The sequence below is a fragment of the Anabrus simplex genome, chromosome 6, assembly GCF_040414725.1.
Source record: "Anabrus simplex isolate iqAnaSimp1 chromosome 6, ASM4041472v1, whole genome shotgun sequence".
Taxonomy (NCBI): Eukaryota; Metazoa; Arthropoda; class Insecta; order Orthoptera; family Tettigoniidae; genus Anabrus; species Anabrus simplex.
Window position 1 is genome coordinate 275638587 of NC_090270.1, and position 27281 is coordinate 275665867.

The 27281-nt window shown below is 38.4% G+C and overlaps 1 protein-coding gene across 2 annotated transcripts in view; it reads right to left on the minus strand.

Moving 5' to 3' along the window:
* The window catches only part of Dgkepsilon (diacylglycerol kinase epsilon), a 225774-nt gene that overhangs the window by 192020 nt on the left and 6473 nt on the right, over nt 1-27281 (minus strand). The window contains exon 2 of one of the 2 annotated variants that reach the window (XM_067150427.2): nt 12864-13089. The exons of the other annotated variant lie outside the window; for it this stretch is intronic. Coding sequence (XP_067006528.1) covers nt 12864-12893 — 30 coding nt within the window. The 5' untranslated portion in view covers nt 12894-13089. The remainder of the gene's footprint in view (nt 1-12863; nt 13090-27281) is intronic. 2 annotated transcript variants of the gene reach the window in all.

Consider the following 27281-nt stretch of genomic DNA (forward strand, 5'->3'; position numbering starts at 1 on the left):
AGATTGACTTTTGGTTTTTCCATTTATTATTATTATTATTACTATTAATAGCTATGTTCGGCCTTTTATGGGTTAATATTTAACTTCTTTCGACGTATTTCTAAAAGTTGATTTTCTCCCTTCATCCCGCCGCCGCGCTGCTATGGCAACGTGCCTTCCCCGCTTTTCCAGCCAATTGGGCTGGCCTTCCTCCCCTCCCTCCCGTCCGCCGCTCGCTTGTCGAGCTACGGACAGAGGTGAGGGACTTGACTTGCCTGATAGCCAGCAGCGGCAGATGTACTCGGTGCCTTGAGTTACGGCGGCTAGTCCGTTTGGGTTTCGAACCTTGTCTTGTCCTCGGTGTGGAGGTAAGCTCTTCTACAAGATAAAACTGATGTACTAGCGCGGGGTAGAACGAAGGGAGGATCTCACTATTGGGATTCTGAAATATTCAGTCCTACAATATGAGTGTAACCCAGTGCCTTTTAATGTTATTGTATACGGGCAGGCACCTTCAAAATTAGCTGCCACCTCCATCGTCATTGGTTAAGGATAATAGATTCTCTGCTATTGTATGTACTGAGTGTTTTGAACAGAGGGCAGTTGAATGGTTAAATTTTGTTTTTAATGTTCTGGCTCAATGCCCAGTATGAATGTACTTAGTTCACAGCCTGAGGCTGTTTTGAGATTTAAACTATATTGTACGTGTTAACACGCTAAAAGGAAAACCCACTAAGGGGATTTGTATTGAAAATAAATGTGGTTATTTGCTAAAAGGACTGTTAGCTAACATTGAGCCAGAACATTAAAAACAAAATTTAACCATTCAACTGCCCTCCGTTCAAAACAGTCAGTACATACAATAGCAGAGAATCTATTATACTTAACCAATGACGATGGAGGTGGCAGCTAATTTTGAAGGTGCCTGCCCGTATACAATAACATTAAAAGGCACTGGGTTACACTCATATCGTAGGACTGAATATTTCGGAATCCCAATAGTGAGATCCTCCCTTCGTTCTACCCCGCGCTAGTACATCAGTTTTATCTTGTAGAAGAGCTTACCTCCACACCGAGGACAAGACAAGGTTCGAAACCCAAACGGACTAGCCGCCGTAACTCAAGGCACCGAGTACATCTGCCGCTGCTGGCTATCAGGCAAGTCAAGTCCCTCACCTCTGTCCGTAGCTCGACAAGCGAGCGGCGGACGGGAGGGAGGGGAGGAAGGCCAGCCCAATTGGCTGGAAAAGCGGGGAAGGCACGTTGCCATAGCAGCGCAGCGGCAGGATGAAGGGAGAAAATCAACTTTTAGAAATACGTCGAAAGAAGTTAAATATTAACCCATAAAAGGCCGAACGTAGCTATTAATAGTAATAATAATAATAATAAATGGAAAAACCAAAAGTCAATCTTAAAGGCGCAACCAGGCAGCCAACAAAGCCCATAGGGGGCAGGAGAATTGCCTAAAACATACGGCACATCTTCTTTTCTGCATATGAGCCTGCTCCTAAATTTTCTCTGATCTGTCTAGAGTATTGTAGTCTACGTCTTCCTCTTCCTCTCTTGCCTTGAATCATTCCTTCCATGACATCTATATACATATAAAATAAGAGTTTTGTCCGTACATTGCTCAGAATTTGAAAAGAATGGTATTTCTGTATCGGTCATGTCCACAGTAACCAAGAAATGCATTTTTTACTTTTCCGTAATTTCTGTGTCTGTATGTATGTACATGCATCACTAGAAAACGGCCAAAGAGAATTTAATGAAAATCGGTATGCAAAGTCGGGGAATAAGTCGCTACAATCCAGGCCATAAATAATTTTATTCACGCTGCTAGAAATGGTAGTTTAGGGGAAGGCCTAAAATTTAATTTTCAAATATTTAATTTTCAAATATTTATGTTTTTTTTTTTTGCTAGGGGTTTTACGTCGCACCGACACAGATAGGTCTTATGGCGACGATGGGATAGGAAAGGCCTAGGAGTTGGAAGAAAGCGGCCGTGGCCTTAATTAAGGTACAGCCCCAGCATTTGCCTGGTGTGAAAATGAGAAACCACGGAAAACCATCTTCAGGGCTGCCGATAGTGGGATTCGAACCTACTATCTCCCGGATGCAAGCTCACAGCCGCGCGCCTCTACGCGCACGACCAACTCGCCCGGTAATATTTATGTTTTTAGTAGTCTTATCTTCATAAAAATTGGTATACAAAGTCGAGGAATACGTCGCTACAATCTAGCTTATGAATAATTTTATTCACGATGATTGAAACGGTAGTTTAGGGGAAGGCCTAAAATTTAATTTTTAAATATTTACGTTATTAGTGGTCCATTTCATTGAAAATTGGTATGCAAAGTTGGAGAATGAGCCATTACAATTTAAGCTATAAGTAACTTTATTTACGCTGAGTGAAATGGTAGTTTAGGGGAAGGCCTAAATGTAATTCTCAAATATTTATATTATTAGTTGTATCGATAAATACTACATAACCAAAGTTATAGAGAATTAAATTTCTGACCATTTATGTTTTATACATTTTTACCATACCGGCTATGATAACACAGATATTCATGAATTTGTATTTTTGCTGCTAAGTCCATATCAGTGCCGAGCCACGAGAAAATGGGTTAACACAATTTATTGAATATTGGTATGTACAGTCAGAGAATAAGAAACTACAGTCTAAACTATAAACACTTTTATTAACCCAGGATGAAATTGTAGTTTAGGGGAAGGCCCCTAAAATTTAATTTTTAAATGCCTATGTTATTGGTCCTATCAAAAAGTACTACATAAGAAATGTTATAGATAATAAAATTTCCGATCATTTATGTTTTATTCAGTTTTACCGTACCGACTATGATAAGAGTGGTATTTCAGAGTCGGAAGAAAACTAAATGTGAAGGCCTATAATATCGAAAGTGCATAACATTGATCAACAATAACATTACATTGACCATTGTTTATTGTGATGTTCTTTGTCTCTTATGCTGCCTCTCAACTCTGATAGATGGGATTACTGCTGCCGAGTATAAAAGTCTGACTGAATATTGGCGGGAAATAGGCGGGGAGTTAGAAAACTTTCTTCTTTAGCATGCCATTCCTCTGGTTCATACATTTTCTGATACAGCTGGTACGTAACACACTGGAACATCATAGTATTTCAGCTATTCGATCCCTACTCTGACGTGCTGTTTTGAATGAGCAGTGTGCATACTTAAGGCAGAGCCGTAGTAGTAGTAGTAGTAGTAGTAGTAGTAGTAGTAGTAGTAGTAGTAGTAGTATTGTGGCCTGGTCTAGAATAACAATTTAGGCCTTTTCCAAATTATAGCACCACAATATTCACTAAATAACTCAAAATTCAACTCTGAAAAGAGCCGTTTCTTAAGAAAAGCTTCTTTCTCCTCACTTTTATTAAATTCTACATTCAATTTATTCCAAACTATTCGTGAAGAAGGGGTTTCTCTTCTGGCTTGGAGGAAAAATTTGCCTTCAAGTCAGATATATTTTTCCGCCGCCAGTGTAGTGAATTGACATTTTCCGACTCATCGGGTACTCCTAGGAAACAGAATAGTAATCGGGCATAGTTTTTTCCCCTGGGAGTTTCCATTATTCAACCCTCTCCCCGCCGAAGAGTGTTCATGGATAACAGCTGTCTGCGGTTTGGTCATTCCAAGTCTGGATATTTAGACTGTTAGATAGGCAGCGTAGTCCTGTTCGTTAAAAGTGAGAAAATGTGTGGTGTTTCATTTGAACGAGTATTTCGTAATATGAAAGCATTGCTTTTAATCACGCCATTCCTATTGACATCATTGTATGTTCATTTCAGTTGGGGAAACCACTAAGACAGTCTTTACAGGATGTAAAAAGGCATTATAATGAAAACATTCCAACCTGATTGTGACTGATGGTATGAAATTGGGTCTACCTTTACAGTGAAAATTCCCTCAGTCTTCATATGAGAAAAGATGTTTGGTGACCTCGCGTCATGTTTCTAGGGTAACGTTAAGAGCTATACAATTTAAGACAATCTTGCTCACAACGTGTACATCACCTAACCTAGAATTCTGTATACAATGTAGAATTCCGTAGCGAAGCACGCATACATCGGCTAGTTAACTATAAAACTATTGCGCCTGTAGAGATGGCCAATTAACTGCTCTCTTATTGTTAATAATAAAGATCTTTTACCACCTATTCTTCTAAGAATGTTTTCATTTGTGAGGTTTGCTGTCCATGAGATTGTTTCCATTCTCCTCCAGCACCATATCTCAGACGTTTCTTATCGCATGCCCAAATAGTCCACATTTCTGAGTCATACAAGGCCACATTCCAGACATAGCACTTAATAAGTCTCATTTTAGTCTTCACGTTTAGATTCCTTGATGTAATCAGCACCCTTTTCTTGTAATAGGTGACTTTTGCCTGTGCAATTCCGCTCTTTATTTCGGCTGAACATTTTTCCATCTGAAGTGATTTTACTTTCTAAGTAGGTAAAGGCATTTACTCGTGTGAGTGGTAAATTATTAATTCCAACATTGACTGCAATATGTTGGCAGTTGCATACTGTAATTTTAGTCTTCTTTGTATTAATTTTCATATTATACCTAGAGGCCAATGACCTCGATGTTAGGCCCCTTTAAACATCAATCAATCAACCAATCAATAAATCAATCAATCAATCAATCAATCAATCAATCAATCAATCAATCAATCAATCAATCAATCATGTTATACCTACTTCTCTCTCAACACCTTGTTCACTCTTGCTAATGCTTTTTTGTAGTTTCTCTTCGTTCTCCTCAATGACAGCCATGTTATCAGCAAATCTAATCATTTTGACTTCCACTCCATTGATCTTCATCCCTTCCATATGTCATATTCCTTTCTGGATGTAAGCCTTTTGTATTTCACCATTTATGTTTATGATGCCTCTTTGGTTTTTACAGAGTTCATATACTACTAAGGTTAAGTTATAAGGAGATTCCCACCTTTCAATACTTGTCAATTTCTTATAATGGATTTATTATTTGCATGATATAATCCAGCTGAATATCTAGGTGTATACTAAATAGGATATGTTTTGTTCCGATTATGGAACCCCCATTCCAAACATTTAAGTCAGAGATATCTTCCTATGGGATTCATTAAGCGCTAATGCAAAAAGTGTAAATGTTATCCAGATGTTAATTAAGCAAAGAGGGAGGAATTTTTTAAATGTGTATTATCATAAAAACTTCATCCTGATCCGTATTGACAAACATTCACATCAATAAGAAATTAAAATGAAGGCCCACCTATTCAATACCATTGAATATGATGTCAAATTACTTCTACACAGGTACCGTTTTTGACCCCATTATGGGTCATCTTCAGTCATAGACAAATTACAAATTAGATTTGATTATCAGGCAAAAACTCTATCGATGCTATAATTAGTGACTAGTCGAATTTTGTCATGTGAGATATTGCCATCTATATTAATCTAAGATAATCACTCCAAATAAGTAATCCCTGCACATATACAATTAAAATATTAACATTGAAGCTGAGCTGTCACACTGGTGTTTGAATTTAAAATATCCATCTGGTGCGTTTAGTTGATAAAAGTCTGCTGTGCTGAATAACATGTATCGGTGACAGTTGTGTCAAATGCGGTGACACAGCTGTGTTTAAACACGTATAAACAAAATTAATAGACTTGAGATAGCACAATTTAATTCTTTTATCTATTTGCTCCGCATGAACCTTATTGACAAACAGCTCGTCAATTACGAATCAAGTTCTTTTGTTTTTGCAAGGCTCTCGGTGGTTGTCATTGGATAATGCATCCTGTTGCTTTCTTCACTCAGCCATAAATTGCTATCTCACTCATTTACCTTGAAAAATTCATCAACGACACTTAGGCTATCTATGACAGCTAATGGCAGAGCTGTTCGAGATCCAACCAGGTGATACGCTGAAGACTTAACATACAGCAAGTTCCTCTCATCAGTCAGCTGGAGCGGGCACCTGCCTGCTGTTGGCTCATCACTCTCCACTCTGCGACATAGAAACAAACTGGCACTTCCCTCACTTTACCTGTGTATGGCATGGCAAAACAAAATTATGAAAATAAGCATGTACTTGATGACAGAAGATGTTGGAAATGTTCTCCTACATCCATACAATTTTGGCATCATGTTAGGAAACTTTGATTGACATGCATTACTTCATCCTCCGTAACTGAGTCTATTTCTCTCCTCATATGTTTCGTAGCTTGCCATGCTGAGCCCTTTCAAACCCTGGTTTCTTGTCCAAATTGTCCTAGAGATTTTGTAGGCATATGTTCTAAGTTTCTTAATTCTGTTTACTTTTTCCTCATTAACCACATTTTTTTTTTTTCACCCATTACTTCTTATTAAACAAAGAACCCTTTCCTCTCAATTTCTTTAAAAGTTTACACCAATCTCTCTATGTGGAGGGTGAACACCTGGAAACTGTGTTATGAATAGTGTAATGACTTCCCTGTAAAATGAAAATGAAACATTCTCTAGGCCTTGACACTTAATATCATTGAGGTCATAAAAGAACAACAGTTGATCGAGGTGTTAAATAGTCAAACAGGTTAGTAGGACTACTTAGGAAGATGGAACTAGAAAACTAAAAGGTGATGGAATATTATAGGATGAAAGGCAATCATTAATTACAAAAGTTTAATAATTTGCAATAGGAATTAGGCTAATGATAATTTTTTGTAAAAAAAAAAAAAGAATAAAAACTGAGAAGTGTATTTGCTTGAAATTTGTTTCAAGGAAGAAAATACTCAAAGAAAAAAATGGAGGAGAGGGAACATTATACAATACAAGGGAAAGTTGAATAATTGGTACAATGATATTTGAAAAACAACAGAGTTAGCAGAAAGAAGGGTGAAATACCTCAATAGTAACTTTAGATTGTTTAAATTGGTAATAACTAAGGAGATCATGGAAAGTGATACAAATGTTATTTCATGAAGGAAAAAGTTAACTTGAAAAAGAGTTGAAGTACTCCATTAGTAAGTTTTAACACTGTAAAATGACGAAGAATTGTCCACCATAACTTACACTGATGCAAGCTAGGAAGCAAAATTTAGGGGAAAAAAACTGACGTGAAGAATCCAGCCAAGCAGGCTTAGATTAAATGTTTGTTGAGTAAGTAATTGTAGATGGTTTGAAAAATAGTTTAGTAACATTGGAGTAAACTGAACTTAAGTCTGTAAAAGTTTGACTGATTACTGCCTTCTGTTAAAATACTTACAAGCTGAAAAGCACCATTAACTCATTGGCATACTTTGCCGCCAGGCGGCCACTCAGTGCAGTGACCACTCATACGACCACGCCTGGCAGGCAGTCTACTGAGAGGTAAGCTTTCTGCAACTAGTTCAAGCCTTCTGTCCATAGATGGCATCACATGCAGTATACCATCTGAAAGCTGAGAATCTGATCTCTCTCTCACTCTCTCTTGAAGTTGGAATGAACATCATAGATTGCGTCATGCAGCAGGTAATCTCTCTCCATGTAGGGTGATTACCCGCTTGATAATCAGCAGAAATGGCCGGCCCTAGTAAACACTGTAGTACAGGGAATAAAATCGAACGTATATTATGGGATAGTCAGAGTGAATTGGGCAGTGATGTAGTTTTAGAAAATTAAACAATTTTATTTACTAGCAGCACAACAAAAAAATTCACGTGAGAGTGATGACGCGTTTGAAAGTGACGATGATGAAGATGGCTGGGAATGGAATAAAACAGGTGACAAACCATCCAAATATTATTTTATATGAAATTCTCTCCCCTCTACACATTTCTCAACATGTGATTCACAACTCTTTATGGTATGACATAGCTACTGAAAGAAACAGTTTTGAAGTTATTCAGAGAAAAAAATTCCAACTCACCATGTACGAGTACACCGGGAACATTTTACAAGGCTTATAACCCTAAACCATGTCATGACTGTGTTGAAAGAAAGACATGCAAGAAAAGTGTAATGAGTAGGGCTCGGATTTGAGCATATTAGCATTTTTTTTCCTGAATAGTACACATTGAAAGAAGCCTTTCGGTAGTATTTTCATCTCTCTGGGACCAACAGAATTTAAATTTATTGAGCATATAAATGCATAAAACTGCAGTTTTTCAGAATAGAAGCATATAATTAAATATTCTTGTGGTTTTCGTCTAAATAGTTTGTTTTTCTTCGAATTCCCCCCCCCCCCTCAATTTGGGCCCTGACCATCCTTAAGGTTTTAAAACAGAAATAATTATTGGAAAGCCTATCTGGTGCGAATAATAGAACCGCAGGTTTTTAACCTTTAGTGAGGTCATTCACACGCCCTAATTGGCCTCTGCCGGATTAGAGTGCGACTCGTCAGATAAGCTCTGGAAGCCCCAAGCATCCTTTCACTTTGAAATGTGAAGTATTTTAGTGGTGTGCCTATTTTTGGAACCAGTATTGTTTAGGTGGCTTTTTCCATGAAGTGGTGGAAGATCCGACCCGGTCAAGTGAAGTTTCTGCATTCTACTCTCAGTTCGTAATCGTATCGAGTTCTTGTGATTTCCAAGTACGTGATGCCTAAAGTTAAGGAATATGTGAGTGTTTTACTCCGATGATGTGCAAAGGAAGACCCTGACTCGTTTTCTACTGACAGGAAAACTCTTTTCTGCAAAATGTGCGAAAAAGAGGTAAGTTCTTATTGACATTTTCACATCTACGTTCTTAAAGATATTACTGGTCAAACGGTTGAAATTTCAAGTAAGCCGTATATGCAGCATACGGTGCCTACCTACTAGGTAAGTAGAGAGAAGTCTAAGAATTCAGAGTGTAGACACATTAGATCCTCAGATTTTATATTTCCAAGACGGAAATTGGCGTTTGAATTTGCTGGTTTTTCATGGGATCGTTGAGAGGGTGCTCGTATTTCTACTGCAATATTTGAAAATAATTTCATAGTCCACAATGCTTTATTTTTGTTCATTCAATGTATTTTTCCTCACTTATGCATACCTACCTATTTATTTTCAGATCAAGATTTCGAAGGGTTTTCAATTTTCTCAACATAAAGCCACAAGTGGGCACTCAGCAAAAGTTGAAGAATTAAAAAAGGGAAATCGAAGAAACAAGTGCTGATACAACCTTTGTTTAATCAGTAACAGAACTCGGACGAGTTCTCTTCCAGAGTTTGTAGGGTGTTTTTAAGTGCCAACATACCCCTCTACAAGGTCGAACATGCTGAGATTAGAGCTCTCTTCAAGGACGTTGCAGGAAGAGAGTTGCCTCACGAGTCGACCTTACATAAAAATTACGTTTCTTCAGAGTATGAAAAGGTATGAATTCATGCACGATTGCCGTATTCCGTATTCTTGTTTAAACAATTTAGAAGTAATTTTAACATGGATCTTACTCTGTCGTAATGAAGGTAATCTCTATAATACCTTCATTCCATGAAGAATATTCATTCAGGTACTTTCTTCACCAGGTTCTACACGCAATTACGGACGACATCGGGAGCCACCCAATTTGGTTATCTATCGACGAGACCACAGACAGTTGTGGAAGATACATGGCCAACGTTATTATTGGAAAACTCAGTTCCAGTGAACCGGGGAAGCGCCACCTAATTCTGTGCAGGGAGCTAGATGTGACAAACCATGGTATTATTGTGCGAACAGCGCAAGCAGCTCTGCGTAAGTATATTTTTGTTAATTTATTTTTTGAACATTTTTCCAAAGAAGAATAAGTACAGTCTGGCTATAATTTCAATGCATTCTACGTGTGCTCAGTGAAAACTCTGATAGTTCTGATAGTTAAATATCTCTTACAGTTGTACGACATGTCAGAATCCCATTAACTGAACGGTTCACCCTTCATTTTATGCATTCCTGTTTCAGGCTTGCTGTGGCCAACCTTTTCAGATGAGGAGGTAAACAAAGTACTCACACTGGTGACTGACGCTGCTCCCTACATGATTAATGCTGGGAAGAGCTTCAAGCTTCTCTACCCGAAGATGTTACATGTTACTTGTCTTGCCCATGCAATGCACAGAGTTGCTGAGGAGCTGTGCAAAAAAATCGCCCAGCGTGAACAGCTTCATTTCCTCAGTGAAGAAAATTTTCGTCAAGGTTCCTTCTCGCGTCCGTGCCTTCAAGACGATGCATCCAAAGCTCCCTTTACCTCCCGAGCCCATATTGATGCGATGGGGAACTTGGATATTGGCTGCCTTGTATTATGCTGAAAATCATAGGTCAATTGAAGAGGTAAGACTAGTTGAAATATTTAAAATCTTCTCATTTTCGAGGTTTCTTCTATCATTCTTTTCATATTTTTTATCTTTACTCCATCATATAGTGCCTACTTTTGTAATTTTCTCAGTTATTCTCCTCAGCTAATTTTTTCATTTATATTTTTTCCAGGTGATCAATACGTTTGATGAGGCGGACAGCAAGTACATCGCGAAAGCTAAGGCTGCTTTTAAAATGAAGGGCTTGATGCCATCCTTGCCTTTCATAAAAGCCTACATGAGCGTCATTCCTGAGGCCATCCTAAAGTTGGAATCGCGAGGGATGGAGTTGGTTGAAGTGGTCGCTACAATACAAGGAGTCATCCAAGAAGCCGACTCGTGGCCTGCAGAGACTGGGAAAACCGTGAAACAGAAATTGGAGTTCGTGCTGGCTCAAAATCCCGGTTGGAGTGCAGCGTTGGACTTGGAGAGGATGCTGCGTGGCGAGTCTGCACCGTCAGAGGATTTTCCGAACAACTCTGCACAAGAAGCAGCATCATTCAAGTATTTACCTCTCGTGTCAGTTGACATCAAAAGATCGTTCTCATCATTGAAACTTTTATTGACTGATTTAAGAACATCATTCAAAACTGAAAACATAGAAAAAATTCTTGTTGTACAGAGCAATGCAGATCTACTTCAAGGACTCGTCTAATTCTGAACATCTTGTAAATTAACTTTTAAACTGTAACTTTTATAAGAAAACTTCTCATATATATACTTGAAACTTTGTCACAGGTGAGCAATGTAGTGGAAGTGGAAAATGTTTACTGAAGACTTTATTTGTAAAGTGTGGTAATATGTTTTATTTGTTATGACCTAACCTGTACTGTGTAATATTTGTAACATATGGTATGTGTAAATAGTAGATTTCAGTTCTGTATTTAATGGAAGTATCCAGTAAATTACATGAATTTTTGAACAGGGTGTGTTGCCTTTTGTTGGTTATGTGTTCTAGAAGGTATTTTCTAACTATTCTGGAAATGGAAGATTCGCGAACGTGTGTATTCGAGAAGTTTAGTTAAAGTTCGCGACTGAAAGTAGGAATTGTGATTGGTGAAACTAGGTGGGGATGGGCGGACTCATGCATTCTGATTGGCCAGGGTTTACCTATATATAGAGAGTGAGGCAGCGTTCATGATAATTCAGACTTGTCTTGGCCTGGTCTGCCTTAGTCTGTCTGAAGTTTTACATCGTGTGCGACGCTTCGCTACCGGGATGGGCCACCTTCGGGTAAGCGCTCTTGAATTCCATTCCGGCTAAAATTTCCGTAATGTTCGGTTGCTATTTCGTATAGGAGTCTGCCCTAGCCTAACCTAGATTCGCCAAATTAATTATTTATGACGCCTTAGCTTTTCAGCTGGGCTTGCCTGTTTGTTTTCGAGGCATTCCCATTTCTTATTTCACTAAATATGTAGATTGTTATTTAATATATTTACCTTGGGGTTTGCCTCTGGTAGTTCAGTGTCACTTGATGTACGCTAGAGTCTGGGAGAATACGTTCACTTCACTGTAAATTGTAATTGCTTTTTACGTTGCTTTTAACCTACTAAATTGCATTGTACGACTGGATTTGTAACTAGATGTATAGTTGGCTTGAAGTTTGAAACTTGTAGTGCAGCCATTATCAAAGAACCTCTAAGATATGTGTATCACGGAGCTTATAGTTCGTAAGTTGTAAGTTGGTAGATTTTGTTTCAGAATGTATTTGTAAATTCCACTTGTAAATAATATTTTTCAAATTTAAGGATCACGGCGAATTATTTCAGAAACCGCAACCTAAGCCATGTCCATGCCCTCAATAGATCGTAGTTCCTTCCACCTTCCTGGTTTATTGTCCACTAGTTGGCCCTACTGATATTTACGTATTATGTTGTTGGCGGAGATCTGCGCAGTCCAGCTGATGTTTCGTTGAGTGTGTAGTGTTTTCTGACATTGTGTAGTTGCTCTTACTTCCTCCCCTTATTGTATTTAGTGCTTTGTTTTGTGTAACCACTGTAGTAAATGTTACAAACTTGAATGCGAGTATATCGCAGTGTATCATACATACAATTAGAAAATAAAGCTCGTATATAAAGATATGTTATTGGATTTCTAGTTTCACTTTCCTCTCTCTAGTTTTTAACGGTGTTTTTCAAGCATATTCTGCATATTTAACCGCATGCATATCTATGGAGCATATAATGGGTTTTTCGAGCATATCTATCGAGCATATAACACATGGTTTTCGAGCATATCTGGAGATTTTATCAAGCATATTGATCCGAGCCCTAGTAATGAGATACGACTCAAAAGTATTTGGTGGCTTTGCATTTCCCAGAGTGTTTTAGGGTGTTTCACCCCATTAAAACTTACAAAAATTGTTCTTCTGGGTGCTGCACTTCATCATATCAAAGAAGGGTATGATTAAAATTCAGTTCGTTGCGGATTACATGTATAAATCTTAGTAGCGTAAAGCTGTATCTTATGCAAGAAAGAATGGTATACATGCACATACTCAGCACATTAAAATTAGTATGTCAATGGGTTAAAAAGTTGTTTAAATTTTACATGAAGTTTGTTTAAATTTTAACATATAATTTTACATGAAGTTGTAGAGGTCCAAGTTCAAGCATCAAAGACTGGACTGCAGATGCAGTGTCCTTAAGCAATCATCTGGCTGATGGACAGTTGATGGCTGGTTAAAATGTCCTTAGCTGCCCCTAAGCAGCTGGGCATTGTTCAGGAAGTGAATGTTGACAACATGGCAGAGGCTGAACAGTGATCTCATGTTGAGGCCATAACCATGAGATGGCTTGTACAGGCTGAAATCTAAACGCAGAAATAGGTGCGGAGAGTTTACGAGACAGTTTTAAGTACTGTATGGCAGTTGCTACAGTAAAGAAACTAAGTTTGTGTGAATTAGTCGTAAATTATTATTATTATTAATAATAATAATAATAATAATAATAATAATAAAAGATATAACTAATAGTTAACATTCTAACAAAGACACAGTGCTAATTTTAACAGGGAAATATAAATAAAAGCTAATAAAAGTGAGAATACAACCCAAAACATTGCGTGAAACATCACAGCAATATGTAATGATCTACTAAGAAGATTAAAAATAATCGGTTCTTCCAGAAAGGAGAAGTCACAACATGAAACAGGCATTAGTATAATGTTGCATGGACTAAATCAGCCATCCATGCATGGAACACAGAAATCTGAACGTGAAAAGATTAAATTGAAACAGGTTTAGCAGATGATTAAAGTTATTATCACACAACCAAGAAAAGAAATTGTAAGGTATTCTGACATCATTTAAATATCAGTGTACCGTGCATAACTAATGTATATTCATGCAGCCATAAATTTTGCCACTTATACTGACATCATAATTTTGCAGTAAGTGCAAACACAAAGGAGTTTGGATAGAAAAGATGAAAGTGAGGAGCCTGGCACAAGTAAGTGGAAATAAGACCAGGACTCAGCAAAGGACCCTGTGGTTGCCAACCCATGCTCCCAAGTTAAGAGCCGCTGGTGCACCTTTTAGTCACATCTTACAACAGATAGGGGTACCATGGATGTTATTCTACCACCCCCACCCTTAGAGGGATGGTGCTTCCCTTTTCAGATGCCTCTTACGGCAGGCTGACAAGCAGGGGCATATCATGGATGTATTCTACACCTCCACAAACATGGGACAGGAAAGGGTGAGGGGGGAGGGGGGGGGGGGGCTGGAGGGTAGGGTGTTCATTGCAGTCTGTATTCTTGAAGAAATTAGAAATTATTCTGCAGCCAAGCTGCTGCCTATCTGTAAGTACTGTATTAGTAGCCAGACACTCTGCTTATAAGGTCGTCTTCCTTGCATTTCAAGATTTCTTTCTATTGCAATAGAATCACAATAAGAGCAAACTTGGAACTGCCAGTTGGTTGTAAGAACTCAAATTTCATATCAAGGTCCATACTGTTACATCAATATTCAGCAGTGAATAGGACAGACGACCAGCGGCAAAATGTCAACCCCTGTCAAAATGCAACCACAGTCTAATAGCTTGGACGATCTTCTGAGGAGGTACTGTACCCGCCCCCTACCCAGAAAGGCTCCGGCATGATATCTACAGGGCATTAACGGGTTGAAAATATAATAAAATAGGCGCTTATATAACATTATCTTAATGGCATACAGGGTAGGAGAAACAGGGCATACTTAACTACAATGAGAACACGATCAAATTAAAGTTTTAAATTAATACAAGCGGTTTATTAGACCTTGATGACGATGGGAATGATGCATCTATATTCACAAATGAATTACATTAATTATTAACAATTGTTGTGGTTTATTATAAACTTGTAGTCGTGTGTGATAGAACCGAGTATTGTTTATCGCAAAGCGATTTGCCGTGATGTGATACGAACGGAAACATTTACCATAAACACTGAGGCTATATGACATTATTGACAAATGAAATTAACATTCATGCAACAAGTCTGAGCGATCCCTATTCTAAAAAAAAAAAACATTATTTCCCAACGAAATACCATGAAAGAAATTATACAAATGTGGAACGAACACCCGGGTTTGAACCAACCCTCAGTGGAACGCAATTCACCGCGCCGATGGGTTAGAACCATCGCCAACGCTAATTATAGTCACAACATGTTACATAAACAACATAGAGAATCACATATTATATACAATGAACACGTGAGGCACCCCATTCTTCATTTTAGCATTGTGGAATACCAATGCCGGCGTAGGGAACTGAACTGACAACCCCTGGGATGAAACTATGACACTGAAATCCCTAGCTAAAGTATAATCAAATGAGTAACAATAGTAAACCAACAAATACTAGTACCAATTACGGTGTCGTTTATAAGCGAATACTTCATTCTGGCGTGTTGAATATTTCCCATTATTAGCCAATTCGTACAGGCCTTCCTTTCTTAGCTCAAGGCTCCCCTCCTATAGAGGCGGACACACAGACAAAAACAAGTCTGTTTGCAAGGTCAAGCACCTCAACCCCCTACCATGGATGGTCAATGGCCTTGCCCTGCACAGGCATAACAAGCCATTTCTTTAAACAAATCACCTCTCCCGAGGTACGTTCACAATAAACTGAGGCCTATCCCTCATTAATCAATTTGCATCGGCGTCAAATAAATCACCTCGATTCAACACATATTTTTCATGGCCCAATCATGACTTCAAACATCTCACCTATCTTTCAACACGACACCGGTTTTTACGATACCAATATCTGTATGATTACCATCATCACAATTATTATTATTATTGGTTTTATCATTACGCTACCTTCCTACGTGATTTACCTGGTAATTAGATCATACTGAGTGATCACACCGAACTTCCTCGTAATTACGATGTAATTAAATAACCCAGCGGCAATTAATTCATAATTAAACCCTAATAAATTTATGATTAACACATAATTTCTAATTAAATCGTCACACAGTAATACCATAATGAATTAAATATTCACACAGTGATTAACCCAATTAAATACTCATACAGTAATTAACCCAATCAAATATCTACTAGGTAATTAACTCAATTAAATTTCCACACGGTAATTAACTCAATTAAATTTCCACACAGTAATTAACTCAATTAAATTTCCGCACAGTAATTAACTCAATTAACTATTCACATGGTAATTAACTCAATTAAATTGTAAGTAAATTATGATAAACCTGATCAAATAATCCAGCTTAAATTGTAACACTCTCTAGCTAAATATTTCAAAGGAGGCCTGGGGCATCAGTTCCATATACATTTCTTGTGACTGAGACCTCATGTAGCATACTTATATATTATTTATCAGTCATGCATTTACTGATACAGGATCAAACTACAGCCTAGCTTGAATTACCCTGAATTTACTAAAATACTAGTCTCCTACGCATTAATTGACCACAAGTCTCCCAAAATAAACTAATAAAAAACCTTCTACCACATGCAAACCTATTAGATTATTGTCACAATTATTTGCAGTTAAATCGCTCAGACCTGTTATTAATTAAATAAAATATAAAATAAAAGCTACGTGCTCCATTTCAGCACTTCAACATTTAAATAAACTTATATCCCTAACATAATAGCGTCAGCTTATGATAAATAATTCCCGTCCCCTCTAATCAGGCCATATAAATATGAAAAATACTCATCTCCAGCACTTGACGACACCTTTGTCAGCTTGGGAAATCCATTTCAGGTTTTACTGCTGACCCATTGGCACCAAGGCAATCACTGGTGGTACCATTCTTCCTTCAGGCTGGAAGTCCATAATTCCTGGTTGATGAAGCCACTGGCAGTAATCCTGAGCACACAACACGTCACTATTTATTTCAAAATCTGTTTAGTTGCGTTCAACGTGAACGTCCGGCCACGATTTTGGATATTACTTCGTAATCCGCGGTTCAGTATCGGATACCGTGTACCTTTGTTCCTACCCGACACAGTAGTGCCATAGTAATAATAATAATAATATTAGGATCGTATTGAGTGTTCGCGACACATCACAGTTTTTTAAAGTTTAATCACTGGCATCACGTCTATCAAATCTATGCAATATTTACATGAAGTACACTATTTCACTTGAAAATTAAGTTTTAAGTCACTTAAAGGATCAATGAGAGCTTAGCTAAACATAGCTCCGCCCTTAGTAAGCTGAGAGTCCCGAATGACCTGCTTCGCCCTCAACAGTGCTTTTCACAAGGAGACAATTTAACCCACTCCAAATCTGCATATAGCCTATCCACAGCCCACTAGAGGTCAAATAGCACGACCATCAGGTGACCAGTATTCACCTGATGTGATTGAGACATCTCGGTACGATTATTCTTCGTAGGATCTCCTGCAATTAATTAAAGTTTGTCTTGCTTCCCCTTCCACGCTTGGGTGAACTACCGCTTCAAGGAGGCATGATGACACTAAACAGATAGCCCCCAGTACTTTTCCACACAGAAACAACATAGTAATCTTTCTCCATCTGAAAGTTATTGAGTAAGAGGACATTAGACACTCTAAATAAATGTCCCAATTATAGTTATCTCTTTTAAATCGGAAGACTACTCCAGAATTTGGATTTCATTAATATTTATATCGTAGATAATTAAGTTGGCTAGTCTGAATTCAAGATGGCTCCCATATTCCGTTTCGAAAAAGTCTGCTTCCCATCATTCTCCTAGTTGTGAGGAAGGAATGTCTTCTCTCGAGTTACGTCATGGTGAACCCCCGATTGCAGCCCCACCCAGGTCTAGTAGATAGGCTCGACTTCAGGAAGGTATTGCACAATAGATCGCAAGTAATGAAATCCTGTAGAATAAATTTAAAAGACTCATTTTACCTGTCTTAATGATATGGATATTAATTAGTTTTGGTTTTATTCCCTCAAAGATCATTGCGTCTAATTTCAAAGACCAGTATTGACCCAAGGTCCTTGGATCATGCCCCTGTCGGGTGCAGTACGGTACATGACAAGTTTGTGAAGGAACTAAAATAATTAATATAAGAAATGTTGAAGAGGAATTATGGCCACTGCAAGAAGAATGATGTGGTAAACTATAAAGAAATGTAACCAAAGATTATGATTATGATTATTATTTATTATTATTATTATTATTATTATTATTATTATTATTATTATTGAAGGGGCCAGCACTAATATCATTTGCTTGGTAAAAAAAGAGAGTTTGGTGAGATAACTAAAAAGTTAACAAAAATAAGACATAATAATCATCATTTGGGATGGTAGAAGGAAGATATCTATAAAAGACTACAGATCTGGAGAGGTTACTAAATGGTAAGGGCACAGAAGGACACAGTCCTGACAGATGAATTTAAAACAGCAGTAATGGAGAGCAGTTCAATGAAATCTGCAGAGTGAGAGCCATCAGATTGGGAAATGACATTTTATGGGAAGTAGATAAATTTTGCTGATGGGTGGTAAATTAACCAATACTGAGATGTTGGCATCATTAGATTGGATTGTGTTTCCAACACAGACATAAGAAAACAATTTCGTGTTACACCGATCCAGGAGAAAGTGCACAAAAGTCAAGTATGATGATTTAGACGTGCTGTAAATAGAGGCAGATGCAATTCCAAAGATGGTATATGCTCTTAAAATTGTCAGAAAGACTCTCGTGATGATCGAAGCAACAATGGGGTGATACTCGACACAATAACATGAGAAGTGTAAATCTACACTAAGGGGTGTCCCATGATCAAATGAAACAGACAGTGGGGCCATTTTGCAGACCCTGTATGATAGTATGAGCGAGGATAACTATATGGAGACTAGCCCAAGCAAAGAAACATTTTCTGAAGAGATGGTGTTTACTCACATTACCGGTAAGCAAAGTTATGGATATTGGAATGCTGTTACCTAAAAGTATTCTAATGGTGCTTGACATTATATGATAGTGAATAATGAATTGATAGCTAGTGCAGAAAGAGAATAGCAGCCTTTGAAAAGTAGTGTTACAAAACGATCTTTTGGGTAATATAGGTGAATGGAATCAGACAGCGAGAGATACATGACTGAATACAACTGAAGATAAGAGAATAATTTAACAAAATTTGACAAGAAGAGAGAGGTTAATAGGACACAGCTTGAAAGATCCCCCCCACAGGTATTCTTTATTGTCTGTAAGCCAACAAAAAGGAACTTTAACATTTATACACCCTCAAGTACCACACACTATCTTGGGAACGACTGACTGATTGGCTGCTGCATCACAAAGGCTGGCAGAGGGCAACTGACCAGGAGCAATAAAAGCTATTAACATATCCTACCAGTCTTGGCTTGCTGGAAACATAATGGTGGTGACTACTATTTTAGGAGAAAGTATAACTGAACAACTATCCTCCCTTAATACTGCTCAGAGGGAAAATGGAAAAGGTCTGTCTCTGTGGAAGAATGAAGGTGTGGGTAAAAGAAAGATAAGGACCATGAAGGGAACAAACATGACAGTCCCTATGCCTCATACACCTGATACCATTGGGATAAGAAGAGAAAATAGTGACCAAGGGAGGTCAGATAGAAGACGTGCACAAGGAAGTGGAAGCAATGTCACACTCAGCTGAGAGACCCTCGGGGTCCTCTTTTAGTTGCCTCATATGACAGGCAACAGAGTGGCTGTATTGTACCATCTCCACTCACATGCCAGAAACATAAGGGGAAGATGAAGTGGAAGGTAGGTCTTGAGCATAGGTCCACCAGTCAAGACAGCTGCAGGCTCCTGCAACTCAAACCTATTTTGTTTCTAGCGGCTACTTAACAATTACTAACTGTTGATAAGGTGTCTCAATAGGTCTGGACATTCCATTGGTCTTAATCAGCATTTCTCGAAGTGGGTTCTGCGAGATGGTTATGCCTAATGGCATGGGAAAAAAAATCATTTAACTTTAAATCTTAAAATATTACAATTAGTATGGCACCGTAAATCACGACACAAAATGCAAACTCGCAATTAGTGACAATATATAACAGACTGATGGACTGTTTCAACTAACTTGTGACAACTAGTGGGACTGAGTGAGTGGTTATGCATTTGGGTCAAATAGCTATCAGCTTGCATTGGGAGATTATGGGTTTGAACCCCACTGCCAGTAGCCCCGAAGATGATTTTCCATGGTTTCCCATTTTCACACCAGTAATGTGCCTTAATTCACCTCCTTCCCAGTCTCATGCCTTTCCTATTCCATCGTTGCTGTAAGACCTGTCTGCTCTCGGTGCAATGAAAAGCAAACAGTAAAAAAACATCTAGTGGGGAAAGAGCCAGTCAGCCACAACGTCCTCCAAACAGTTCCATCTGCCTGACGGTCAGTTGTGCATACACAGTGTTCAGTGATAGGACATGCTGTTAGCAATATTTTGCCTTGGATAATTGGTTAAGAAGTGTCAGCTGAAGAGGCAACTAGATCAGGAAGTTGAATAAGTTCCAGACAACAGTAACAGTCCTGGAACATCTGTTGAGAAATAAAACTGTAAATACAGAATTTTGTTGCAGAAATTGTAGCCTGACAAACCCCGGTCAGATATTATTATTATTATTTAATGTGTATATTTCAAATGTGTGTATTTAGCCGTCGTAGCATGGTAATTCTTATAGGACTCATTATTATGGGTACTGCATCTTACATCCGCCTATACAGAAAACCTGCGCTTTTTTTGTAGCCTCTGAGGAGTATTTGTGGCTTATTTTGGGTGCTGAGTTTGTGTTAGTGTTATCCAAAGAATATACTCTCGTTTGATAGTGCTTTTAGTGTAATATTTATTATAAATTTTGTGCAGTAAGTGTCAGCCATCTTGTCAACTGCTACAATAGTTCCATAGATAACACTACCTAGATAGCCACTCGTTATGTTTGGCTAACATCTTTGCCCTCACTTTCACCCATTTTGTTTCTTTTGTCTTTGCTACCTTAGAAACTATGATGAAGATTGGCACTCTGTTTAGCATTCTTAGCGTTGCCTAGGTAACACAGCCGGCCCATATTGTCAGCCATCTTTAAGATGAGTAAAGTGAGGCTTCTGTACTACCTAACAGCATATTACACATTACCAGGTCAGCTTGCGTGGGGGTTTGACTCTGAAATGAGTAAGAGCTAAACATAACCCTGCGTGAGACACTGGGGTGGGAGGCATCAACCGCGACATGGTGCGTCCCAATGGCTGATAGGGGACGTCCTGTAGATATGCAGGACAGGTGCAAATAAGGCATGGTCAAATAAGCACCCGCGGATCAAATGAGGCTTTTAAAAAAAATGGTCAACGGTCTCCAAGGCGAAAGAGGAGGTCTCCAGATGACTTGGAGGACGGAAGAACTAATCTCAAGTCTTACCAAGTTGGTTTTATTCTTGGATAGAAGATATGGACCGAATACCCCCCGGGATAAAGGGGCCCCCTTTACCAAGTGCCAACGGCCTCCAAGGACGGCGGATGAGCAGGTATAGGTTAGGGCACTCTCTTGCCCTTGGAGTGGGAAACTGCTCCTAAACGTGGATGAACCAGTATGGTCAACGGCATGGGATGGAGAAGGCCAGAGGGAAACTACTCCATTAAAGATCCACTGGATATCCCTTGTTATGCAGCAATGATGGTGGGCTTTGAAACTAAATGTATTTCCGGAGGTAAAATAGTCTCCAGTTCGGATCTCCGGCTGGGGTCAGGGACAAAGCGTGTAAGAAACACAAGAAATATTATCTTAGAAACTTGGAATGTACGATCTCTCAACATCTGTGGTAAGCTAGAGAACTTAAAAAAGGAAATGGCTAAACATGACATAGACATATTAGGAGTGAGTGAAATAAAGTGGCCTGAAAAGGGGGACTTTTGGAGTGATAACTTTAGAATTATATACTCTGGAGAAAAAGGAAACCATGCAGGTATAGGAATGGTATTAAGTAAAAACGGTGGTATACGAGTTCATAGCTATGTACAATACAGTGATAGAATAATTATGGTGAGAATAGAAAATGAACCAGTTGACATGATAATACAAGTGTACATGCCAACAACAAATCGTTCAGATGAAGAAGTGGGCCAGGTATATGATCAGTTAGGAGTTAATGGATACGATTAAGGACAACGAGATTCTCATTTTTCTTGGAGACTGGAATGCTTCTGTTGGTGAAGGAGAAGATTGGAAGATCGTAGGTCAGTATGGTCTTGGAGTAAGAAATGACAGAAGACAACAATTAATAGACTTTTGTAAAGCAAAAGGACTAATAATTACAAACCACTGCGACTGCAGCTATCGAGCTCGGTGATAGAAGATTTAATACAATATGTAAAAGGTTAGAGATATGACTTAATTCTGAATGGTCCATATTAAACTGTGATTACATATAAAATTAAAAGTTTAGTTTAACAGTTCCACCAGTTCAATACAAAATTTTTGTAACGCGGGTTACATTACAAACTCCTTGTTCAAAAAGCCCAAGAGAAGGTATACCTGGACTGCACCTGGAGATAAAGCAAGATACCAAATAGATTATATTATGGTAAGGGAAAAATACCGTAACCAAGTCAAACAATGCAAAAGTTATCCAGGAGCTGATGTAGCGAGTGACCACAACCTAGTATTGTTAAAATCTGACTTAAGACTAAGAAAGAAGAGGAAGAATGCGGAAAAATATTGCAGATATAATGTCAGGAAACTAAAACAAGAGAGAATCAAGGAAAACTATCAAACACTGGTAAAACAGAACGTCGCAGAAATACCAATGGTAAAATAAATGAGAAATGGATGGGCCTTCAACACTATCATAGAAGCTGCAAATCAGGTAATAGGGAAAACGACAAAACATGCACGAGAACCATGAGTTACGGATTATGTGCTTAAAATAGAGGAAAGGAGGAAATTTAAAAACTCAAAGAGTGAAGAAGGAATCAGAAACTATAAAAGACTCCGAAACCTAGTCAACAGAGAAGCAAAGAAGGCTAAGGAAGAATATATATTGAGACAATGCAAAGAAATAGAAGAAAGAATGGAGAAAGGAAACATGGAAACTGCTTATGAATTAAGAAACAATTCAGAACAGTCACTGGCCATAGTAACAGCATATTAGGTGAAAATGGGAAACTGTTGTCTGAGAACAAAGAAGTGGGAGAAAGATGGAAGCAATACATAGAAACATTATATGAAGATCCTACTGACATAAATGATCTTGAAAATAAAGACAGCATAACAAATGATCAACTGGGACCCTTTTTAATGAAAGAAGAATATCTTCAGGGCTGCCGACAGTGGGGTTCAAACCTACTATCTCCCGAATACTGGATACTGGCCGCACTTAAGCGACTGCAGCTATCGAGCTCGGTCAAGGAATTCAAATGTGGAGACCAAGAAGAGATTTATTAAGTGCTTTGTCTGGAGTGTGGCCTTGTATGGTTCAGAAACGTGGACTATTAGTGCACGTGATAAGAAACGTCTGGAAACATTTGAGATGTGGTACTGGAGGAGGATGGAAAAGATCTCATGGACAGCAAAACTCACCAATGAAGAAGTTCTTTGATGAATACGTGAAAAAAGATCCTTTTTAGCAACAATAAGAAAGAAGAGACCAATTAATAGGCCATCTCTATAGGCACAATGGTTTCATAGTTAATGTCATGGAAGGAATGATTCAAGGTAAAAGATGAAGAGGAAGACCTAGACTGCAATATTCAAGACAGATCAGAGATGACGTAGGAACAGGCTCATATGTGGAAATGAAGAGATTAGCGGATTACAGAGAAGACTGGAGAAGACGAATTGCTGCCAACCAATCTTAGGATTGAGAACTGACAAGAAGATGTATTTATTTGGGACTAGCGTGCTTCGATCACTCAGTTTATTTCCCGGTTCTGTATGTGACAATTCTCTGAGCGAGATCTACTGTTGACGGAACTGATGTGAAAAATTCCCGGAACTGTGCCATTTTGAATGCAGTTGCGTGGGCTTGGACTCGCGTGGAGCCGGTACATGTCAGATTATTCTAGAGTTGGAGCTTGTAGTGAGCAGATGTGATACTTGCTTTCTTTCGGAGTGTAATCAGTAGTGTTTTGTACGAGTTGTGGGAAGATGTCCCATGCCATATTGGGAATTCGAGATCTGCTGTTGACGGAACTGGGGAGAGAGGTGCTGGATTGTAACAACATTCTATGGTTATGAATGTTAGCCATATATAATTCTACGGAGAGTCTACATAAGGTAACGTGTTGGGCCTTTTCAAACTACATCAACGCCATCAGTGAAATGGAGTCCATTCTCGTAAAAATAGTCATGGCTGCGTGTGAATATTTTGCATTCCAGAATAAACCAAGTACTAATTATTGAGAGAGAGTTACTTCATAATTAAAAGATATTAATTATTTATATCAATATTCTGTGTATATGGTAATACATGTTCTATGGTGTATCATGACGGGCTAGGCTCAAATTTCAAGATAAATGCTGTTTAATTCATGCCGCTCAATAGACCAAGTAAATTTTATGAGATATATTCTATTTAATTTCCATGGGTGGGGAAATTACCAGATGGACTCCTTTTCCAATATCATTTTCCAGATGTCAAGTGATTCAATCTCCTTGTCACAAGGCAACGACCCTGAAGATAAATCTTAACAGCCGGCAGTTTTATGAATTATTTACGTATATATTTCAGTGGCTCCTAACTTCCTTTATTCATTATCAGTTATTACTGATTTATTAGAAAAATTACAAATTATTTGTCATATGGTTTCACTTCTGTGAGTAATCCTTGTGTTCCGAATACCCAGTGTGTGATGTGTTTTAAAACATTTAATAATAATTCTTTAACTCCAACTAATCTTCTGAGACACATGCACACATATCGAAGTGATTATTAGGACAAACAAATAGAACTTTCCAATGAAAACAGGTCAAATTAAACAAAAGAAAGACAAGTTTATCGCCCAAAGTTGGTACCAGCAACAATGAAAAGGTATTCCAAGCGTCACTTCAAATTAGTTCCAGTGTGTTCAAAAATGGCAAGGCACATTTGTTGAGACTCTAATAAAGCAAAATTTATAAATGTTATACAGTCAATTCCACTTTCAAACAATACAGTTACTAGGAGCATTCCTGAAGCGAGAACACAAAATAAACATGAAGTTATTACCTGTATAAAATGTACCATAGTGTGTAGTGTACCCTGCGAACCATGTAAACTTGCCGCGGTGGGGAGGCTTGCACGTCCCAAAGAAGCAGATAGCCAAGCCCCAGGTGCAACCCTATCGGATGGGTATCTGTCGAGAGACCAGATTAACAAATTGTTCATCAAAAGGGGGGTAGCAGCCTTTCGGAAGTTACAAGGATGGCAGTCTAGATGATTGACTGATATGGCCTTGTAATAAATTTAACACGGCTTAGCTGTGTTGATACTGCTGCACAGCTGAAAGCAATGGAAAACTACAGCCGTAACTAAATCTCGAGGACATGTAGCTCTCTCTCTGTATGAATGATGTACTACTGATGGCTTCCTCCCGGGTAAAATATTCCAGACGTAAAATAGTCCCCCATTCGGATCTCCAGGTGGGGACTACACGAGAGGGGGTGATATAAGGAAGAAAGATACTAACATTTTGCAAGTCGGAGCGTGGAATGTTAGAAGTTTGAATTATTCTGGTAGGTTAGCGAATCTAAAAAGGGAGATGGATAGATTAAAGTTAGACGTAGTTTGTATAAGTGAAGTATGTTGGCAGGAAGAGCAGGATTTTTCGTCAGGCGACTACAGAATTATCAACACAAAATCAAACAGGGGGAATGCAGGAGTTGGTTAATAATGAATAAGAAAATACAGCAGCAAGTAAGCTACTAAGACCAGCATAGTGAAAGGAATATTGTTGTCAAGATAGACACCAAAACAATGCCCACTACAATAGTGCAGGTCTATATGCCTACTAGTTCAGCGGATGAGGAGGAAATCAAAAGAATATATGAAGAGATAGAAGATTTTTTTTTTGCTAGTTGTTTAACGTCGCACCAGCATAGATAGGTCTTACGGCGACGATGGGACAGGAAAGAGCTAGGAGTTGGAAGGAAGCGGCCGTGGCCTTAATTAAGGTTCAGTCCCAGCATTTGCCTGGTGTGAAAATAGGAAACCACGGAAAACCATTTTCAGGGCTGCCGACAGTGGGGTTCGAACTTACTATCTCCCAAATACTGGATACTGGCCGCACTTAAGCGACTGCAGCTATCAAGCTCGGTGATAGAAGATTTAATACAATATGTAAAAGGTTAGAGATATGACTTAATACTGAATGGTCCATATTAAACTGTGATTACATATAAAATTAAAAGTTTAGTTTAACAGTTCCATCTGTTCAATACAAAATTTTTGTAACGCGGGTTACATTACAAATTTTTGTATCCTTTGCTACAAAGTTCTGACAGCTGTAAGTCATCTGAAAGTCACAGCTGTAAGCGCAACTTTCACCTTCAGAAGCTCTTTGGACATCATTGTACCATGTTTTTACATTGTTCACTGTGTGTGCATAAATTTTTTCCAAGTGCCATTGCTACCATATGACAACTTACAGCTGTCAGAACTTTGTAGCAAAGGATACAAAAATTTTCAAGAATCTTCGGCATCCAGATTGATCAAATCGAATCATCCTTCAAAGGCAGCTAAATGCCTTACTTTAATGCAATTTATGCATAATTTAAAACTTTCATCTCTCCATTGTGACTGTTTCATCTTCAACTTTTAACTTTATAGCATCAAACCACAATGTTTCTGCTATATATGCACATTGTTTACGGACTATCTAATATGTTGTGCAATTCGTGTTGTTGGCTGATGATGACCTTGACCTGAGGTCGAAACTAGTACCAAATAAGTGTTTTGTAATGTAACCCCCTTTACAAAAAAAAAAAAAAAAAATTGAATTGGAAAGATGGAACTGTTAAATTAAACTTTTGCCAGGCTGAGTGGCTCAGACGGTTAAGGCGCTGGCCTTCTAACCCCAACTTGGCAGGTTCGATCCTGGCTCAGTCCGGTGGTATTTGAAGGTGCTCAAATACGACAGCCTTGTGTCAGTAGATTTACTGGCACGTAAAAGAACTCCTGAGGGACTAAATTCCGGCACCTCGGCGTCTCCGAAGACCGTAAAGTAGTTAGAGGGACGTAAAGCAAATGACATTATTATTATTAAATTAAACTTTTAATTTTATATGTAAAAGGTGACGAGAACCTAATTGTGATGGGAGACTGGAATGCAGTGGTACGCCAAGGAAGAGAAGATAATGTAGTAGTAGAATTCGGATTAGGCCAAAGGAATGAAAGAGGAAGTTGGCTGGTTGAATTCTTCACCAATCACAATTTAGTCCTTGCTAATACTTGGTTCAAACACCACAAACGACAGCTGTACACATGGACAAGGAGAACTGGAGACACTGGAAGGTATTAAATAGACTTTGTTATGATTAGGCAGAGATTCAGAAACCAGGTGCTGGATTGCAAAACTTTCCCAGGAG